Source organism: Benincasa hispida, chromosome 12 (assembly GCF_009727055.1).
Source record: "Benincasa hispida cultivar B227 chromosome 12, ASM972705v1, whole genome shotgun sequence".
Taxonomy (NCBI): domain Eukaryota; kingdom Viridiplantae; phylum Streptophyta; class Magnoliopsida; order Cucurbitales; family Cucurbitaceae; genus Benincasa; species Benincasa hispida.
Genome location: NC_052360.1, coordinates 43,183,265 through 43,204,284, shown reverse-complemented (window position 1 = coordinate 43,204,284; position 21,020 = coordinate 43,183,265). Strand labels below are relative to the sequence as shown.

At 35.2% G+C, this 21,020-nt stretch overlaps 1 protein-coding gene across 1 annotated transcript; it reads left to right on the top strand.

Moving 5' to 3' along the window:
* Positions 1 to 751: 751 nt before the first annotated feature.
* LOC120068276 (zinc finger protein WIP6-like) lies at positions 752 to 2,025 on the top strand. The gene is made up of 2 exons (XM_039019995.1): positions 752 to 1,195; positions 1,503 to 2,025. The coding sequence occupies exons 1-2, from the start codon at positions 833 to 835 to the stop codon at positions 1,974 to 1,976; spliced, it is 837 nt and encodes a 278-aa protein (XP_038875923.1). The 5' UTR covers positions 752 to 832; the 3' UTR covers positions 1,977 to 2,025.
* Positions 2,026 to 21,020: the final 18,995 nt, after the last annotated feature.

The following is a 21,020-nucleotide window of genomic DNA, read 5'->3' as shown; positions in this document are numbered from 1 at the left end:
AGTACACGCCATACTAGGCATTGGATTTGGCCCACAACTACTCCTCTTTTGCCGCTTAATTGTCTACTCCGTCCTCCTCCCATTCCCATTCTTCACCTTAACCTCAACATATATCAATTTCCACCTCACCACGTGCACTACTCTCTCTTCATTTTCCTTCATTTTTCTTTTGAGTTCAACACTCTTTTAACATTTAAACCTTTTACGTTTCACATCTTTCTAAGGGTTAAAACTACTTTTTCTTAGGTTTAAATTCACTTTAAAGCACAATTCTCAATTACATCAATATTTAGGAATAGGTATACATGAATGAACCGATATCATATTTAAATAAGAGAAATCTTGATCAAGATATGAAGATATGGTTACGTAAAACAACCCATGAAGTATGGTGATATTTGCAATTACACTCTTAAACTTTTTGTTGGTAAAACTTAGATCTCATATTTATATAATTGTTAAAATTGGATTCTCAAAAAATTGGACTTCAAACATCTAATGATAGAAATTGAACTTACAAGTTTTTACCATTGTTAAAATTGTGCCATAAATTTATAAAATGGTAGAAATTTGACCTTGATACATTTAGTTTAAGCAATTAAACTTTTAATTATACTCTCCTTGCCTGATTTAAAAAATGATATATAAGTAAAAAGAAACCTAGTTAGAAAACAATGTGGTGTAGTCTAAGCATTGTGGCACAAACAACCCACCAAATTGTTTATTTATTGCTTCTTTTTTCCCTCCCCTCCCCACCTATCTACTCTATCTCTTTCTCTCTCCCAATTTCTCTCTCGTAGGTTCTTAATTATAATCATTTCAAAGAGAAGAGATGCAGCAAAGTTGGAAGTTGAGTTGCATATCATCAAGTGAAAGCGCTTGTTTGGAAGGTGATGAAGAAGGAGAAGAATCAATTTTCCTTTCCCTTTCCCCACCAGGCCAACGCCATTCTTTCTCTTCAAAACAACACCAATCTTCTCTTCAAAACCCTAATCACCAAAATGCAGCCGTCGCCGTCACCGTCGCCATGCACATTGGCCCTCCACCCGCCCTCTCCTCCTCCTCCACCCCCGCCGTCCGCCCCCTTGACGCCGCCCACTACTGGATCCCTACGCCTGCCCAAATCCTCGTTGGTCCCACCCAGTTCTCCTGCTCTGTCTGCACTAAAACCTTCAACAGATACAACAACATGCAGGTTCTTTCTTCCTTTTTCCTTTTTATTTCACCAATTAATGTCAAAAACTATATAATATTAAATTACCCACAAACTTACACATACAATTGGGTGCGTAATTTGTAATGTGATAGAAAATGAATTGTTTATAAAAGAAAAAAAGATGCATGTAGCCTAGATTGCACTTAATTATTACCTGCTACCTATTCTTATTTCAAAATTAAAAAACCCAGTGTTCCAATTTGATATATGTATATATATATATTTTTAAGAACAACACTGAGTTCATCTTGAGAGTAAAAATTAGGTTACGAAAAAATTGAAACAGATGCACATGTGGGGTCATGGATCAGAGTACAGAAAAGGGCCAGAATCATTAAGAGGATCAAAGCCAGCTTCGTCAATGCTTAGGCTTCCATGCTATTGCTGTGCAGAAGGGTGCAAGAACAACATAGAGCATCCAAGGTCAAGGCCATTGAAGGATTTCAGGACTCTTCAAACCCATTACAAGAGAAAGCATGGGGCAAAGCCTTTCAGTTGTAGGAAATGTGGGAAGCCATTTGCTGTAAGAGGGGATTGGAGGACACATGAGAAGAACTGTGGAAAGCTTTGGTTTTGTATTTGTGGCTCTGATTTTAAACATAAAAGATCTCTTAAAGACCATGTTAGAGCCTTTGGAGATGGCCATGCACCTCACACTGTTCAACTTTGTGAGGTTGAAGATGATGATGATTGGGATGATCATGATGACACAGATCATCAACATGTAAATGGACCTCAAGGCTGGTCTATTTATCATTAACTTTTTTTTTCCCCTTCTTGAACTTCTTAAATTAACTTACTATTTTGTTTTGTCCCTAACTGTTAATTAATTAAGATTATCTACCACTACTATATCTCTTAATTTTGTGTTTTTCTTTCTTTAAAAAAGTAGAAATTAACAGGGTAGTCATTTAAGCCTTTTTATAATCATTTGGTTTTTCATATTTTGTCGATTACATTTTAGGAGAGGTTTTGAAATCAAGCCAAATTTTGAAAACTAAAAAAAAGTAACTTTTATTTTTGAATTTTGGATAAGAATTCAACTCTTTTAACTTAAGAAGGATGTAAAAACATGGTAACAAGAAAATAAGCTTAATTTTCAAAAATCAAAAACAAAAAACAAAATAATTACTAAATGGGTCTTAGTTTTTTATTTTTGATTTTTGAAAATTTAACTTAACCCTCAAGTATCTACAAGTTTCTATATTTGTTGTAATTTTTACTAATATTTTTAGAATACAAAGTCTAAATTTTAAAAACTAAAAAAAGATAGAATTTTTAACTAGAGTTCAAGTGTTAAAATCTTGCCAGATAAAGATCTCAATAAATCAACTTAATTTGCATGCATTTTCCGAATAAAAATATTTCTTATATACATTAATGCAAGGCTTTTTTGAAATAAATTAAATTTCCATCAAGTTCCCACACAAAGAGAAAAAAAAAAAAAAAAAAAAAAAAGGGAAAAAGTTTGTTTTTTCTTGACTCCTTCAAATCATATCCAAAATTGGTTAAAATTACAGCTATTATCTCATGTCCTAGAATCTTTCATGTACATATATACATGCATGTTTGAGTTGAACCTTTTTTATCCCCCTAAAAAAACACACTCACTACTAAATATTATGGAAGGAGTACACATAAATTTATATAGTAAAATACAAAAAAATGATAGTGTCAGTGTAGTTGTGAATAAACAAATATTATTTCTGTAATTGAAGAGAGTTGTAGAGAGAGAGGGCAGAGTGAGAGAGAGAGGGAGAGGGAGAAAAGTGGGAGAAGATGAAGACAAACAGTAAAATGAAATCCAAGCTAAGGTTGTATTAATATGAATTAATAAAAAAGAAATTAAAGAAAGGGGTTTTTTGATGAAGAGATGAAGGTGGTCAAGTGAATTCAGTGAGTGCAGATAGGTAGGCAGAGACAAGATGCTGACATTAGTTCAGATGAGTGACAGATTGTACTGTTGATAGGTTTGCAATTACAGAGAAAAAAGAGAAAGAGAAAAAGAGGGGTTTTTGAGAGTGGCAGTCAGTGAGAGAGTTAGTCTAAGTAGGAGTAGCACTACTAGTAACACTTTCAAACTCAGCTTTACCCCATTGTGTCAGCAAACACAAGGGACCACTCTCCTCCCACAATACCCCTTAATTTCCTCTTTCATCATCTTTTTCCTTCTATTTTCTTTCTTTTTCTCTCCTAATCACTTTCAAATTTCATTCACCAACTCTTTGAGCTCATGAGATAATATAGGATGTAAAGAGTTCTAATGTCTGAGGAGTTCTTATCGAGTATAAACAATCGAGTATGTTCAAGCACTAAGATGATATACGATACACGGAAGAAAAATTACGGTGAAATATGAAACATGTTCCGAAAATGGGCCTCACAAACAATTAATGTCGATAAGATAAGATAATAGGCTTCCAAATACTAAGATGATATAGGATGTAGAGATATAACATCTCATGTTGGGTCACTTAGAGGGCGTTTGGCACGTAGAGTTGAATTAAGTTGAGTTGGTAATTATTATAGGAGGAGAGTAATTGAGAGAGTTGATGCGAATAACGAGGTGGGAAATGTGAGTTAATAGAAATAATAAGATAATAAACCTCTTTAATAATTAGTGAACTAAATGATGGGTGAGTTTTTTTTACCCCAACTTAGGGATCCATTTTCTGGGTCACATCCATCTTTTATTCTTCTATTTCAATCATATACTACAAAAAATTTGAAAAAATATTAAGAATAAATAATTTGACACGTGACAAATTATAGTTAGACATAGAATTAAACGAGTTAAAAAGAGATGAGTGGAACCCATGATAGATTTGAAATTGGGAATGAATGTTTATTAATGTTTTTAGGGTTTTTTGATAGTTGAAAGCTCTTCCTTCTGGTTTTTAATTTTTTTTTTTTTTTTTGGCTTGCTCTTTTGAGAGCAGCTAGAAACAGATACTACGATAGATTTTGAGACAAGTGTGTGTTTGGTTGTTTAACTCTATTCATTCATAATTATGTGCATGCTTCAGCCTCTCCTCCTCTCTCTCATCATTTCCATTTCTGTCTCTTAACCTTCTCTTCTCTCTTCTCTCTTCTCTTTCTTCTAAACTACTTTTTCCTGCCCCGTGCATGCAATTTTTCCTTTTCTTTTTTTCCCTTTCACTTTTTAGGCTTTTTTTTTTCCTTATTATTATTTATTATACATCTTATCGTATTCAATTAACACTGTCTTTTTGCTACCCTTCTGCCTGCGTACTTATGATCATATCTATATCTATCCTTTCTCTCATCAATTCCACTTCTTCTTGTTTTTTTTTTTTTTTTTTTTTTGGGAAAAATATATTATTATTACATATTGTGGAAATTATCCACATAAGTTTTGTTTTTACTCTTTTGTATGTAATATCAATTTCTATTCCTTCGCATCATAAAATCAAATTGAAATTAAAATTTTAAAAAAATAATAATCAAAAGGCAATGGATCCATAATATTTGGGTTTTATAGTTATTTAAATTGATTTTGATAAAAAATGAAGGAAAATGAAAAGAGAAATGGTGGAATAAAGAAAAAGAAAGATTGAGAGATGATGGAAAGAGAAAAGGAAAGAAGAAAGAGAGAAAATGCAATTCATGAATGAATATTATTGGAAATTAGGAGAGAAAAGAAGAGGAAAGGTAATTATTAGAAAATTAAAATATTCTTCTAAATATTTTTAAAAGGACACCATTGTCTTAAATATTTTTTAAAACTATAATATAATTTCAATTTTACCTATTGAAACCATGTCGTTTAGTTCTTGGTTTTTGTAAATTGTGTCTTGAGTGCTCACATTTTTTTTTTCTTTTATAATGGGTTTATATTTTGTTAAGGAAATAAAATATTGAAATCTTTTGTGACATTCCAATAATAAAAACTATTTTTTCATTTAGTTTTAAAAACATTTTAAGAAAGTGTCGACAAAACAATGAAATTCATAGATGGATGAATTTAGTCATATTCATAAGTTTAATTTTTAAAAATGATAAATAAAGAATTAAGGTCACTTTCGATAATTATTATGTTGTTGATTTTCTAGTTTTGAAAATTATGCTTCTTTCCAATAAGTTTTTAATTTCTTACATTTGAAATTCAAGCAAAATTTCTAAAAGTTTTTTTTTTTTTTTTTTTTTTAAGCTTTCAAATATAACATGTTTAAAAAGTACACAAGAAAAAGCAAGAAAACTACAAAGAAGCAGTGATTGTAAGCTTTAGTTCTTAAAATAACAAAACATAAAAAAAAAAAAAAATAGTTATAATCAAGATTTAAATGGTTGTCAATTCTTAAATTTTTTAAGAAAAGATTATTGTTGAAGATAAAATACTAAAATAAAATCAGGTGGAAAGTTTATGAACCCAAAAGTGAAGAAAAATTACTTGTTATGGTGATTTAATTAAGTTTCAAGGGTCTAATCAATTGTTTGTAATTTTTACATTTTATTTTCAAGGGTCTAATCAAGATAAGAACTTTTTCCCCATGCAGTTGATCAAATCAATGAACAGAAAAAGGTATTTTCAAAAAAGAAAAGAAAAATCTTAAAGTAAGGTCACAAACTATCATTTTATGGATACACACATTGGGATTTCCGTATATTTAATTAAAATTTTTTTAAAAAAAAAAACGAAACGTAGTCTTTGGATAAGATTGTGTAACAAATTAACAAGATTTTGTTGATCATTATTCACTTTGAAATACTTAAAAAGTACGTTCTGTTTAAGTACTTTTATTAATTTTTTTTTTTTTGAAAAGGTATTGTAATTTAAGTATGGAGTAGAAGATCGAACGAAGTTAATAGTATAACACTATACTAGTTGAAAACAAAAACACAGCCAAAAAACCACTAGGGAGGCTCAATTTGGTTTTTCTTTCTTCCCAAAATTTTCAAAGCCAATACTTCTAGATGCATTTAAGGCAAAAACTATCTTAAGATTTTTTTTTGCAAATGTATTGTAATTAAAGGGTAGGATGAGGGAATCGAATCTCAAACCTCTAGGTCGATAGTACAAGCATTATATCAATCGAGCTTCGCTCTTGTTAAATTACTATTATTATATGAAATAATATTTTGATTGGGAAGAGAAAATTTTGTTTAACTACTTTGATAAACAAAAAAAAAAAAAAAACTTAAAAGTACAGTCGGGCTTCAACCGTTTATTATAAAATCTTTATTGCACTTAATGAAAAAAATTTACACGACAATATTTTATTTAAAAAAAAATATTTTTTTTTTTGGTGTAGGAAAATAGGGAATACCTACACCTAATCATTGCTCGAGAGAAAATATATAGATTTAAATAAATAATTATCTTAAAGTATCATAATTTAATCGAAAGATAATGAGAAACACATCTAAATCTTGATTGTTTGTCAATAAGGGTGTGAATTAAGAAAGAAAAAAAAAAAGAAGCAAGTTTAAGATCCGAGGTAAAGGGGAATCAGTTTTTACTGACAAGAGAGCTTTGAGATATGTAATCTTAGAAGGACCCCAACAAGGCATTTCCTTTCTTTATTTAAGTCCAAGGCTTTTGTAATTTGTCTCCATTTGTTTGTTTTCTTTCACAAGCAAACAAGTGCCATTGTGAACATTTTCAAGTGTGACTTTGGGGTAAAAAGAGTGATTCCACAAAATCCTTTAATTTGACTACTTGCCAACACATGGTCTCTTTTCTCTTTTCTTTTTGTATTTCTTGTTGCTGTTTGGAAAAATGTTTTCACCAAGTTTTCCTTTCTGCAACTAAGATGCTCGTTTTTCTGTTTTCATTTTTTTTATTCGTTTTCAAGTTCTTAAAGATTTGGAAAGTGAGATGAAAACCAAATGAGTGATGGAATAAAGTTAAATAAAATTTATTTATTGTATTTCTTCTGTATGTTTTGAATCAAATACATGATTGTAACTTCAAAATGTAGTTTAACGTGCGAAAGCAATAGACACCAGCTTTTAAATTTAGCTTTCCTAGAAATAATTTTCCACATTTCCTTAATAATTTATTATACCCAAATTTATATATCATTTCATATTTTTCCTTGCAACTGACGACCATTGATGTAATTATTAGGGAAATTGCCAAAAATAGGATTATTTTTAGGGATTTGAAGACTTTTGGGATGAGTTTTTAAAAAGATGAGTTGTGGGGCAAATGAGCATGTGAAAGGCCTAAAATGCCCTTTAGTTAATAAAACCCTAAAAAGACAAAAGTTTGAATGATTCTTCTCCCTCGCGCGATTTCTGCTTCTATGTGAATAGGGGAATCTCGAGCAACTGCTTCTCTGTGAACAAGTGAAGTCGAATAAGTGTTTGATAGCTCTTGAAAAGAGCTATTTTTATGTCTTTAATCTCGCTTGCTTATCGAGTTTTAAGTGTTTAAATATCTATTTATGTAGGTTCTTGGGCAAATCATGCATAACGGAGTGTTGCAGGTCGTTTGAGTCAAATTGAAGCTTTTTGGAGTTATATCGAGACCTGGGACTTCAAGGACAAAAAAATGACCATTTTGCCCTTGGGAGAGCACAGTGCAGTAGTATAATGGCACCGTGCTCGACGCTTTTTCTTGAGCACTATCTTTGGAGAAAAAGCAATTAGTACCGCAACGTTGTCCTGTGGCGCCGCGACGCTTCATGTGCGTGTGGAAGTGTGAAGGGTTGCACATATGCATGCATATGACAAGCAGTAGATGAATGCAAGCATGTGCGAAGGCAGGCGTTGAATGCATGTGAGGCGTTGGATGCATGTGGAAGCAGAATGCCCATGCGAGCCAGTGCAGCTTAAGAGTGCCACTGTACTTGTCACACCCCCTCCTAGATTACCCTCCTAACCCAAGAGGAGATGTGAGATCAGCAAATGTCAACCCTCTTATGATATCTATTGTCCAACTCGACCTTCTTTGCTTTAACTAGAACATGAAAATTGCATTTAACAACACAGTAAAAAAACCAACACTCAACATATGACATAACTCTTAAAGCAACTTAGATCACAAATCAGGACCCTGATACCATGTCTATTGATGTTTAAGAATTCATGTCAACTTAATACAAACAAGACTTTTAAATACTTGGCCTAAATGATACCACTACAACAAAAAGTACTTTTAATAGCATTGCAATGTTACATTTCTTAAAAACTACTATTGAAAAGAATAGAAAAAAAGGCGGGCATGTGAAAATTTGGGCACGCTTAATTAGCTCACATTACACTTTTTTTTCCACCTCAATTTGTGTATTTCGCGAGGCCCCTTCATTGAACGACATCCACAAACCCATCATTTTATCTCCATATTGCTTTCATCTTCTTCTTCATTCGAACAACACCCATAAAAGCACACCGACCTAGCATCGTCTTCTTCATTCACAGCATCGTCTTCTCCCTCATTCACAACTTTCACTTGTCGAGCATTTTTCAAGCATCTACTTCTTGTCTTCTCTCGACTCTGAATATGTGATTGTTGGGTTTTATGTCCTAAAACTCGCGGTTTGTAAACAATAAAACTTATTATGAAAATTCAATAAGTTGTTATTGAATATATCAATTGCTTATTTCGTTTTACAAATAAATCCAATAAACTAAAAGATCCATGACTATAACTTAAGTACTTAAACTTTATGTGGAGACATAAAAGTGGATCGAGTTCGAATAATAGTCAAAATGGTCTATAGTATATGAATAAGGTTGGGTGCCTTATTCTGTAATACTATCAGATGTCGCCCAGACTGTAGTTGTTACAAGGAATTGTAAAGTGGTACAGACGAAGTGATTCTAATTTGTAAATTTCATGATATGAGGAGTGGGAGCGTCCTGTGCAATGAGTTTGTACAAGATCGGACCATGAAATAAGTCACTCTTACTTTATAACGTTTTTTACTTTTTAAGATTGACTATTTCAAAGCAATGACCTAGGTAACTTGACCTCAATCCTAAGCTAACTATGAACTCCTATTTATTTAGGATTATCCTTAGATTTTCATAGGTGAGGGTTGGCTTAACATCGCTGACTCAATAAGCCTCCCATTTCAGGGGTAAGTCCGGGTAGATAGCTGGGGACATAGGGTGCAAAATGGAATTCACTTCTACTCGCTTTTAGGGATAGTAGAAAGGTTGTTCCCTTAAGTGCTGACTCCGGGTCTTGAACAAGGGGCCCCACTCTCTCATTGGCCCGACATAGGGTGCAAGATGAAATTTACTCCTACCCACTTTCAAGGATAGTAGAGAGGTTGTTCCCAAAGATCATCGTGAACCACTGATGCATATGTCGATAGTCATACGTAGGACTAAGGGATATGCAATATGCGTTTAAGAATATATGCGATGACCATGTGTTCTTGCCACAAGTTTTCTTGCTCTCTCGCCAAGTATAACGAGATCGCAAGTTTCTTGGAGTGATCCGAGGTCGAACTTAGGGACTTGTAACTAAATGTTGCGAAGTAATGTGTCTGTGGCAATGAATAAAAGAATAATGAAGTTAAAGGACTATGTGCTACTCCTACTCCTAACTAAACAGATTAAGCAATGGAAGTATGACTATGAGAGTTGGTAGAGACGTGACAACTGTTAATGTATAATAAGATGTATGGAAAAATAGATAAAATGATGGAGGGGATAAATTCACCGCATCATTAAGCTTGATCGCAAGGGTAACCCCACCAGCATAAATTATGCGATCATGCTATACATAAATATACACATACAATGCATATGCGAAAATGTGAATAGAACTTATGTCTAAGTCTCTATTCTTGGTTATGTGATCTAACGCACATAAGACAAGGTGACGACATACCACCATATCCTATTTCTAGGGTGAATACAATGTATAAATAGTAGATAGAACTTATTCCTAAGTTTCTACTCTTGCTTATGCGATCCAATCTGACACTCCCAAGCCTAGATTGGTCTTCAGACTACTCTCTCAAGTATGTCCAAATGATGAATGATGCAATCATAAGACAAGATGATCTTATAAAGCATGGTTGACATAAGATTATTCCTATCTCTAGGAACACTACTTACTTTGCTCAGTGCGTTCCACTACTTACCCTCTCAGGTAGTTAGTCGCCACTGATTAGCTCATAGACAAGCATTGCTTCAGCCTCGCACTAAGCAAAGAGGATTTACTCACTATACTCGTGCAATGCACACCTCTCAGTGGTTTGCTACATGCTTCATATGTCTATGCCGCATGATTAAGTATGTGATACACTAGCAATCTTACTTGCTTCGTTGCAATGAAAGTAAGGAATGATAAAGAAGAAGATAATGAAGATTGAGTTGAAGAAAATAAAGAGATGCATTGATTACAAAATGTATTCATGTCTTAAGCCAAAATGCAATACAATACAGAGATAGAAGAGAAGTGGAGGGCTAGATATAGGCAATGTCTTGCTTCCATCAGATGTGTGTCAAGGTTGCCGGTGGTGCCATGGAAGGGTGGTGGAGTAGTCTCTCTCGAGATCTATCTCCGAAAAAGCTCCGGTCGTCACTCGGAATGGGTAAAGGAATGAAGAACTCTTAAAGAATGTCTTCTCACACTCTCATCTATGATCACAAGGATCTGCCTTAAGGCAGAAGCTCAGATGCCTTGAATTTGGGCTCTAAGGCTCTATTTATAGAGCTCAATCGCCAACAGCATTAATGGTCCCACTTTGAGTCTCTGTCACTAACGACGCGATGGACCTACTCTGAATCTCTGCTACTAACGACGTGATAGGTGAAATGTCAACATCATCTTTTTGATACTCCCAAGGTAATGCGTTTATGCTTGGTTTCCGAAGTACCATCGCATTCCACACACCCTTGCGATCACTCTTCTATCATGGTTATTACTCTGTAGCACGTAACCTCCATGCGATGGAGACGCACGCGATTAATAGCGTAACATCCATGCGATGAATATATACGTGATCACCCTTGCGATGGTCTAGATCACGGCATGTTTGTTGGTTATACGATGCTACAAAAATAGACATTTTGTCACAGATAACGCATAATATTGGGTTAGTTGAGCATTTTCAATGCTGATTGACGCTAGCTCACTTTTCACATGAATTCTTATACAATCACCGGATATCTACTTGTTAGCCCTCGTATTCTAAATAAAAGGTTACAATAACTTGTATTTTACGTAGTTATCCAACCCCAAACTTAGAATCATTCTTGTCCTCAAGCATGCCTTATACTTAGGAAATTCATAATTCACCTCTGGCTTTCCTTTGCGAGTGTCCAGCCTTTCAAAATATAATTCATTCTACCTCTAACCTTGACAGCAATGCTCTCCTCAACTTTGGCTACTTCTTCAAAGAGATCTTTTCTAAGTTTAAATTTGGCAAGCCTTTGCTCAAAAACTTTTTACTTATTTCAAGCAACTTTGCTTATAGCTTTTTACAATGTGTTTTATTTAAAAGATTCAAAGGTGCGATTACTATTCAAGGTGGGGCTTTGAACCTGCTACACTCTTCGTTTTGGCTTGCCCCCACGGGTGTATTGCAGAATCCAACATTCGTTGGCATCCATATCTCAACTCAAACTCTCGCCTTAGCTTAATTTGGGCTTCGTTCTACTCAGAGGAGTTTTTATTATTGCGTTGTTTTGGCCACTTACTTTCGTATTTGGCTACTGCACGTGTGTCATGGCCATAGTATTCGCAAAACTACGGGTAATTCCTTTCACACGAACTTTAACGTCTTATCAGCTTGGGTTATCCTTTTGCACTGACAGTGGAGTTTGTTATTCAAATATATATATATATTTTAATTTTTTTTAAATTTTAACATCGCAATGTGATGGAGGCATTTGTCTGAACCACTTCCACCCCCAAACTTAGAAAGTGGTAGTGCTCTGGCCGAAAAGTTAAAAACAAACTCATCAGGAGTGTGGTAACAAATGTTTGAGCAGAGGTTTACACACAACAAAACTTTGACTGTCAAACCTTGAAGAAGCTAATAAAGTGAGGTGAGCCTTGTGATGTTTAGCTAGTGGATGTAGTGAATTATAAGTGTTGTTATGGATGCGAATTTATCAATGCAAAGGTAGGCAAGCGGACAAAAGAGAATTTCAAAAGGATAATGCATAAAAGATAACAAGAAAAGAACCTTTGAGTAGAATAACACTTGCGGCCATTCTTTAGGATTCATGCGGTTAAAGCTATGTGTTGAATGATGGAGAGGATTCTTCCATTGTAACTGTGCATCGAGGAGAATTATTATCGCACCTACAAGGAAGGAACGCACACCACATCCAAGAAAGCAGCCGCAAATCCAAAACAACAATAATCAAAATAAACTAAACTAGGAAAGCAAGGTAAAGATAGAGTGGAAGATGTCCCTAGAGAAATTAAAGTGAAGCCACCACAAGAAGTCTTCCATGTAGGAGATTGATCTCAACTGCTTAGGTCAAGAGACTCGTCCTGACCATTGGAACTTCCGGCAATTGTTGGTCACATATTGGTTGACACGCGCCTATAACTGCTTTCAGCTCATGCACATATAGCCTTTCTATCTCGGGGTCAATACTGACTTTCGACGCATCGCCTACACTTCAAATATTGTTTGCAACTAAGATAAAAAGGGTGCTTGCGAAAACACAAAACTCAACAAACTATTAGCTGCCAAGTCTCTGACAACGACGCTAAAAACTTGATGCATGTAATTGTGATGCGTTATGATGTGAGTTTGCGGTGATATGTGTTATGCAGTGATCATGCAAGGTTTCCTAACAAGACCCAAGTATAAGCCTTATTAGGTTTCCTGGTAAGTCCAAGGTCGAACACAGGGACTATTAAGTAAATATGCGGTAGTTACTTTGATTCTCTTGCGGTAGTAAAAACAAATGTTGTGGATGGTGTTTTGATTAAGGTTTTTCCTATGCAACGGAGTTTGAACACAGAGTTGATGAATTCATAGAGTTACAATGAGTATGCGATGAAGGGGTTGAGAAGGGGTTTAGCTAACATGTCCTAAGATTATGCACAAATTACGCGATCATGCTACACACAAATAATAGCACGTTATCTCTCAATGCAGAATGCCATAATTCCTATTTCTAGGACGCATGCGATGTGTATACGAAATAGTCGATAGGACTTATGTCTAAGCCTCTACTCTTGTCTATGCGATGATGAATAATGCACACATAAAACAAGGTGACCGCATACAATCATTCCTATTTCTAGGGCGCATGCGATGTGTTAATAGCAATAGAACTTATGTCTAAGTTTCTATTTCTTGCTTATGCGATCCTAATCCGACTCTCTCAAGCCTAGATTCTAATCTGACTCTCTCAAGTCTAGATTCTATCTTTAGACTACTCGCTCAAGCATATCTAAAGGGTGAATGATGCATACATAAGACAAGATGATCGCATAAAATATAAAATCTTAAGTCATGCTAGCTAAGTACTTCTCAACCCATTCAGAAATTTAGCTATTCATGTGAAGTATGGTGAGATTGAACATAGATTGAAATGAGATTTCCATTTTCTGTAAATAAGTACTGAATACAAAATAACAATGGAATTGAGGGATAAGAAGCCCGGTAAGCAATGTCTTGCTTCCCATGGCCTTTTACACTGTTCTTTTTCACTCCAACTCTATTCTAGATGTGTATTCTTACTCTCGCAAGTGTTGGCCCTCTCTCCTTTGTATCGCTTTCTGGAAATCTCTCGATTTTTCCAAGAATGATCTCTCGGCTTCCTCGTCACCTTGCTCTTCTCCGTCCTCTAAGTATATGTATGAGTCAACAAACTAACTATCTAACTTATTAAGTTGTAAAACTCGTTAACCCTTTTTACACTGGTGGCCTTCGGTATTTATAGATCTTAAGGTGAAGCAACCTTTCTTGCTAATGATTGCAATGATGGGCGGTCATTAATTCCCCTGCTCTGATGCACCGATTAATGGTCACCAAAAGTTTAGTGTACTTGCTATAGTGTGACTTTAACGGCTTGTCAACTAAATTCGGATTCAACCGTTATCAGCTTTCCGTCCCATCGTGATTTATTATGCTGTCACCTTGATGCGCAGTCTTTATGCGNCTTGTCAACTAAATTCGGATTCAACCGTTATCAGCTTTCCGTCCCATCGTGATTTATTATGCTGTCACCTTGATGCGCAGTCTTTATGCGGCGACCTTTTTAAGAAACTTCTCACGATCGCATACGATCGCATGACTTGCGATTGCAATCTTCAAGTGCGCTGACGCCTTGTTCCTTTGGATCGCAATTTCACTTCGCCATCACATTTTTCCTGCACAAAATAAGTAAATTAAATATTTTTATGTGATGGGCACTTGCGATCGCAATTCCTTTCAGTTTAGCACATTTGGACATGATATTGCTTATTTTACCATCACATTCTCTCATTGTTTTACTTATTTGAGCTGTAATAACTTGTATTTCTATCAGTTATCAGTGGTTCGAGCAGTTCAAAGACGGTTTTTAAGCTCTTTGTAACAGTTAGGCTTCTGTTTGCTTGTTTATGCCAAAACTAAAACCATATCAGTCTGTATTTAATTATTTATGCATTTGATGTATGTTATAATTAAATAAATCTAGTATGTGCATACAGTATGCCATTTAGATTTAAAATCCCTTATTTGCTAGAATAAAATTATAAAGTTTATTTCGAAAATGATGAAGTGTTCATCAATATAGGAAGTAAACAATTTTGCTCTGCAAAATTAGAAAATAACTTGTATATGTTAAAACCAACTAAGGTCAAAGCCGTATTGAACATATAGATGTTTAAAACTGCTGAGACTCATAAGAAAAGGAAGATTTTTCCAAATTCCTATCTTTGGCACTTGAGACTAGGTCACATAAATCTTAACAGGATTGAGAGATTGGTTAAGAGCGGTCATCTAAATAAGTTGGAAGACAGTGCATTACCACCATGTGAGTCCTGGCTCAATGGTAAAATGACAAAAAGATCTCTTTCTGGGAAAGGTCTTAGAGCCAAAGAAACCCTAGAGCTTATTCACTCAGACCTTTGTGGGCCTCTAAATGTTAGAGCAAGAGGAGGGTATGAATATTTTATTAGTTTTATATATGATTATTCTAGGTATGGGCATATTTACCTAATATACCAAAATTCTGAAACTTTTGAAAAGTTCAAAGAGTATAAGGCTGAGGTTGAAAACCAATTAGGTAAAAAGATTAAAACACTTCGATTGGATCGAGGTGGTGAGTATATGAATATGGAATTCCAGAACTATATGATAGAACATGGAATTCAATCTCAACTCACAGCCCCTGGCACACCTCAGCAAAACGGTATGGTAGAAAGGAGAAACAAAACCTTGTTGGACATGGTTTATTCTATGATGAGTTACGTTCAGTTACCAAATTATTTTTGGGGACATGTAGTTGAGACTGCGGTGTATATTTTGATCATGGTTCCCTCAAAAAGTGTTTCTGAAACACCTTACGAGCTCTGGAGAGGACGTAAAGGAAATTTACATCACTTCAAGATTTGGGGTTGTCTAGCACATGTGTTGGTGCATAATCCTAAAAAGTTGGAACACCGTTAAAAAATATGCCTATTTGTAGGCTACCCAAAAGAAACAAAATGTGGTTTCTTTTATAATCTTCAAGAACAGGTATTTGTATCGACAAATGCAACCCTCCTAGAGGAAGACTATGTAAAGAATCATCAATCTCGGAGTAAGCTAGTAATAGAAGAAATGTCCAGAGAAACGACAAATGTTTCAACAAGAGTTGTTGATAGAGCAGGTCCATCAACAAGAGTTGTTGATGAAACTGGGACTTCACATCCTTCTCAAGAGTTGAGAATGCCTCATCGTAGTGGGAGGGTTCTACAATAGCCTGACCGGTACATGGGTTTAACTAAAACTCAAGTCATCATACCTGATGATGGTTTAGAGGATCCATTGTTATTTAACCAAGCAATGAATGATGTGGATAAAAACCAATGGATTAAAGCCATGGACCTTGAAATGGAATCTATATATTTCAATTCTGTCTGGGATCTTGTAGATCAACCTGAAGGGGTAAAACCATCGGTTGCAAATGGATCTACAAGAGAAAACGAGACCAAGCTGGTAAGGTACAAACCTACAAAGCTAGACTTGTGGCAAAAGGGTTTACCCAAAGAGAGGGGGTAGATTATGAAGAAACCTTCTCTCCAGTTGCCACGATAAAGTCTATTAGAATACTTTTGTCAATAGCCACATTTTATGATTATGAAATATAGAAAATGGATATCAAGACAACTTTTTTGAATGGCTATCTTGAAGAAAGTATCTATATGTCTCAACCAGAAGGGTTTATATAACAGGATCAAGAGAAAAAGGTTTGCAAACTTAATTGATCCATTTATGGATTGAAACAAGCTTCTAGATCCTGGTACATGAGATTTGCCACTGCGATAAACTCTTATGGCTTTGAACAAAATGTTGACGAACCCTGTGTATAAAAGAAAATCATTAACAAAATTGTTGCTTTTCTGTGTGTTGTATGTTGATGATATTATACTAATTGGGAATGAGGTAGAATATCTAGCTAACGTTAAGAGATGGCTGGCTTCACAATTTCAAATGAAAGATTTGGGAGAAGCACAGTATGTTCTTGGAATCCAAATAGTTCAGAATCGCAAGAACAAAACATTAGCATTATCTCAAGCATCTTATATAGACAAGATGTTGTCTAGGTATAAAATGCAAAATTCCAAGAAAAGGTTTTTACCTTTCAGACATGAAATTCACCTGTCTAAAGAACAGAGTCCTAAGACACCTCAAGAGGTTGAGGAGATGAATCGAATTCCATATGCATCAGCAGTAGAGAGTTTAACGTATGCAATGTTGTGTACTCATCTTGATATATGCTATGTCATAGGAATAGTCAGCAGATTTTAGTCCAGTCCTAGATATGATCATTGGACTGCTATTAAAAACATTCTCAAGTATCTTTGGAGAAAGAGAGATTATATGTTCGTGTGTGGTGCTAAGGATCTGATTCTTATTGGATACACTAATTCTGACTTTCAGACCAATATTGATTCGAGGAAATCAACTTCGGGGTCAATATTCACTCTGAACGGAGGAACAGTTGTGTGGAGAAGCATTAAGCAGAGTTGTATTGCTAACTCCACAATGGAAGCTGAGTATGTAGCTGCAAGTGAAGCAGCAAAAGAAGTAGTATGGCTCAGAAAGTTCCTGACAGATCTAGAGGTAGTTCCTAATATGCACATGCCTGTCACTCTTTATTGTGACAATAGTGGAGCAGTTGCAAATTCAAAGGAACCACGAAGCCATAAAAGAGGAAAACATATCGAGCGAAAGTACCATCTCATCCGGGAGATTGTACACAGAGGAGACGTAATCGTCACCCAGATTGCTTCACAAGACAATTTAGCTGATCCATTTACAAAGGCCCTTTCGGCTAAAGTGTTCGAGGGCCACATAGTAGGACTAGGTCTACGAGTTTTGTATCACTAGGGCAAGTGGAAGAATTTATGGTATTGTAATGCGCTAGTTTATTGAATTTGTACATTTTATTCTCTCCATGTAAACTCAACATTGTATATATTGATCCACTGGAGTTTTAGTCCAAGTGGGAGTATTGTTGGGTTTTATGTCCTAAAACTCGTAGTTTGTAAAATAATAAACATTTTCTATAATCAATAAACTTAACTGTAGTTGACGATTTAAGATTTGTCTAAACACAATACTAAACGGGGATAATTATTCGGCATGGAAATCAAATCTAAACACAATACTGGTAGTTGACGATTTAAGATTTGTCTTAACTAAGGAATGTCCTCAAGCCCCAGCCTCAAATGCTAATTGAACTGTTCGGGAAGCATAAGATCAATGAGTCAAAGCCAATGAAAAGGCCCGTATTTACATTCTTGCCAGCATGTCTGATGTTTTGGTAAAGAAACATGAATCCTTAGCTACGGCTAAAGAGATAATAGATTCATTAAGGGAAATGTTTGGGCAACCATCATGGTCCCTTAGTCATGAGGCAATTAAGCACATTTACACGAAGCAGGTGAAGGAGGGGACCTCTGTTAGAGAACATGTCCTGGACATGATGATGTACTTCATTATCGCTGAAGTAAATGGCGGCCCATTGATGAGGCTAACCAGGTTAGCTTTATCTTACAATCTCTTCCGAAGAGTTTTATATCTTTTGAGACAAATGCGTCTTTAAATAAGATAGAATATAACCTCACTACCCTTCTTAACGAGCTCCAGTGATTCCAAAACCTTACTTTAGGTAAGGGGAAGGAAGTGGAAGCAAATTTTGCTACCACTATGAAAAAATTTATAAGAGGATCATCCTCTAAAAATAAAGCTGGACCCTCTAAAGCTTAAATGAAAAAGAAGGGAGAAGGGCGGGCTCCCAAGATAAAAAAGGGAAAGAAGGATACAGATAAAGGAAAATGTTTCCACTGTAACTAAAATGGGCATTGGAAGAGAAGTTGCCCGAAGTACCTTGCAGAGAAGAAAGCTGAGAAAACAGCCCAAGGTAAATATGATTTACTGGTCGTTGAAATATGTTTAGTGGAATATGATACTTCAACCTGGATACAAGATTCAGGAGCCACTAATCATATTTGTTTCTTGTTTCAGGAAACTAGTTCTTGGAAAAAGCTTGAAGAAGGTGAGATATCCCTCAGAGTTGGAACAGAAGAGGTTGTCTCAGCTGAAGCAGTGGGAGATCTGAAGTTGTTTTATAAGATAAATATTTAGTACTTAAAATTTTTTTGTATGCACCTCTTATGAGGAGGAATTTGATATCTATCGCTTGTATTATAGAACAATTATATACAATATCTTTTAATATAAATGAAGCGTTCATTTTTTGTAAAGGTATTCAAATTTTTTCTGCTACACTTGAAGACAACTTATATAAGTTAAGACCAACTAGAGAAAATTTTGTTTTAAATACTGAAATGTTTAGAACATTAGAAACTCAGAATAAAAAACAAAAGGTTTCTTCCAATGCCTATCTATGTCATCTAAGACTTGGTCACATAAATCTCAATAGGATTGGGAGATTGGTGAAGAGTAGACTTTTATGTCAGTTAGAAGATAACTCTTTACCTCCATGTGAATCCTGCCTTGAAGGAAAGATGACCAAGAGATCTTTTACTGGAAAAGGTCTCAGAGCCGAAGTACCTTTAGAGCTTGTACATTCCGACCTTTGTGGACCAATGAATGTCAAGGCTTGAGGTGGGTATGAATATTTCATCAATTTTATTGATGATTATTCAAGGTATGGTCATGTCTACCTGCTTCATCACAAGTCTGATTCTCTTGAAAAGTTCAAAGAATATAAGGCTGAAGTTGAGAATGAATTAGGTAAAACAATAAAGACACTTCAATCAGATCAAGGTGGAGAATATATGGACATACGATTCCAAGACTATTTAATAGAAAACGGGATCCAGTCACAACTCTCTACACCTAATACGCCTCAGCAGAACGGTGTATTAGAAAGAAGAAACCGAACCTTATTAGATATGGTTCACTCTATGATGAGCTATGCTCAATTGCCTGATTCCTTTTTGGCATATGCACTTGAATATGTTGTCCATATTTTGAACAATGTTCCTTCTAAAAGTGTTTCAGAAAAACCTTATGAGCTATGGAAAGGGTGTAAAAGTAGTTTACGTCACTTTAGAATTTGGGGTTGCCTAGCACATGTGTTGGTACAAAATCCCAAGAAATTGGAATATCATTCAAAGTTAAGCCTATTTTTAGGTTATCCAAAGGAAACAAGGGGTGTTCTGTTTTATCATCCTCAAGAAAACAAGGTATTTGTATCAACAAATGCCATATTCCTATAGGAAGATTGTCAATTCTACTATAACATTCTGAGTTTTATATGTCCATGATATTCTACTCATTGGGAATGATGTAGGATATCTTTTTGACGTCAAGCAATGGCTAGATACTCAATTCCAAATGAAAGATTTAGGAAATGCGTAGTATATTCTTGGGATCCAAATTGTTCGGAATCGCAAGAACAGGACACTAGCCATGTCTCAAGCATCTTATATAGAGAAAATGTTGTCTAGATATAAAATGCAGAATTCCATAAAGGGTCTATTGCCTTTCAGACATGGAATTCATATGTCAAAAGAACAATGTACTAAGACACCTCAAGAAGTTTAGGATATGAGAAATATTCACTATGCCTCCGCAGTTGGAAGCCTGATGTATGCAATGTTATGTACTAGACCTGACATATGCTACTCAGTAGGGATCGTTAGTAGATACCAGTCTAATCTTGGACGTAATCATTGGACTGCCGTTAAGAACATCTTAAAGTATCTCAGAAGAACTAGGAACTACCTGCACGTGTATAGTTCTAAGGATCTGATCCTTACTGGATACACTGACTCTGATTTCCAAATTGATAAAGATGCTAGAAAGTCTACATCTGGATCAGTGTTCACTCTTAACGGAGGAGCAGTAGTGTGGAGAAGCGTAAAATAAACCTGTATAGCTGACTCCAAAATGGAAACCGAATACGTAGCTACTTACGAAGCAGCAAAAGAAGAAGTATGGCTGAGGAAATTCTTGATAGATTTGGAAGTTGTTCCAAATATGCATCTACCCATCACCTTGTATTGTGACAACAGTGGTGCAGTTGCAAATTCAAAAGAACCTCGAAGCCATAAACGGAGAAAGCACATCGAACGCAAGTACCTCCTTATCCGGGAAATCATACACCTGTTGACATAAATATTAATGCTTCTATTCTAAGCACACGCACTATGATATATAATGCATAATTTTTAGTCTTTAAGCAT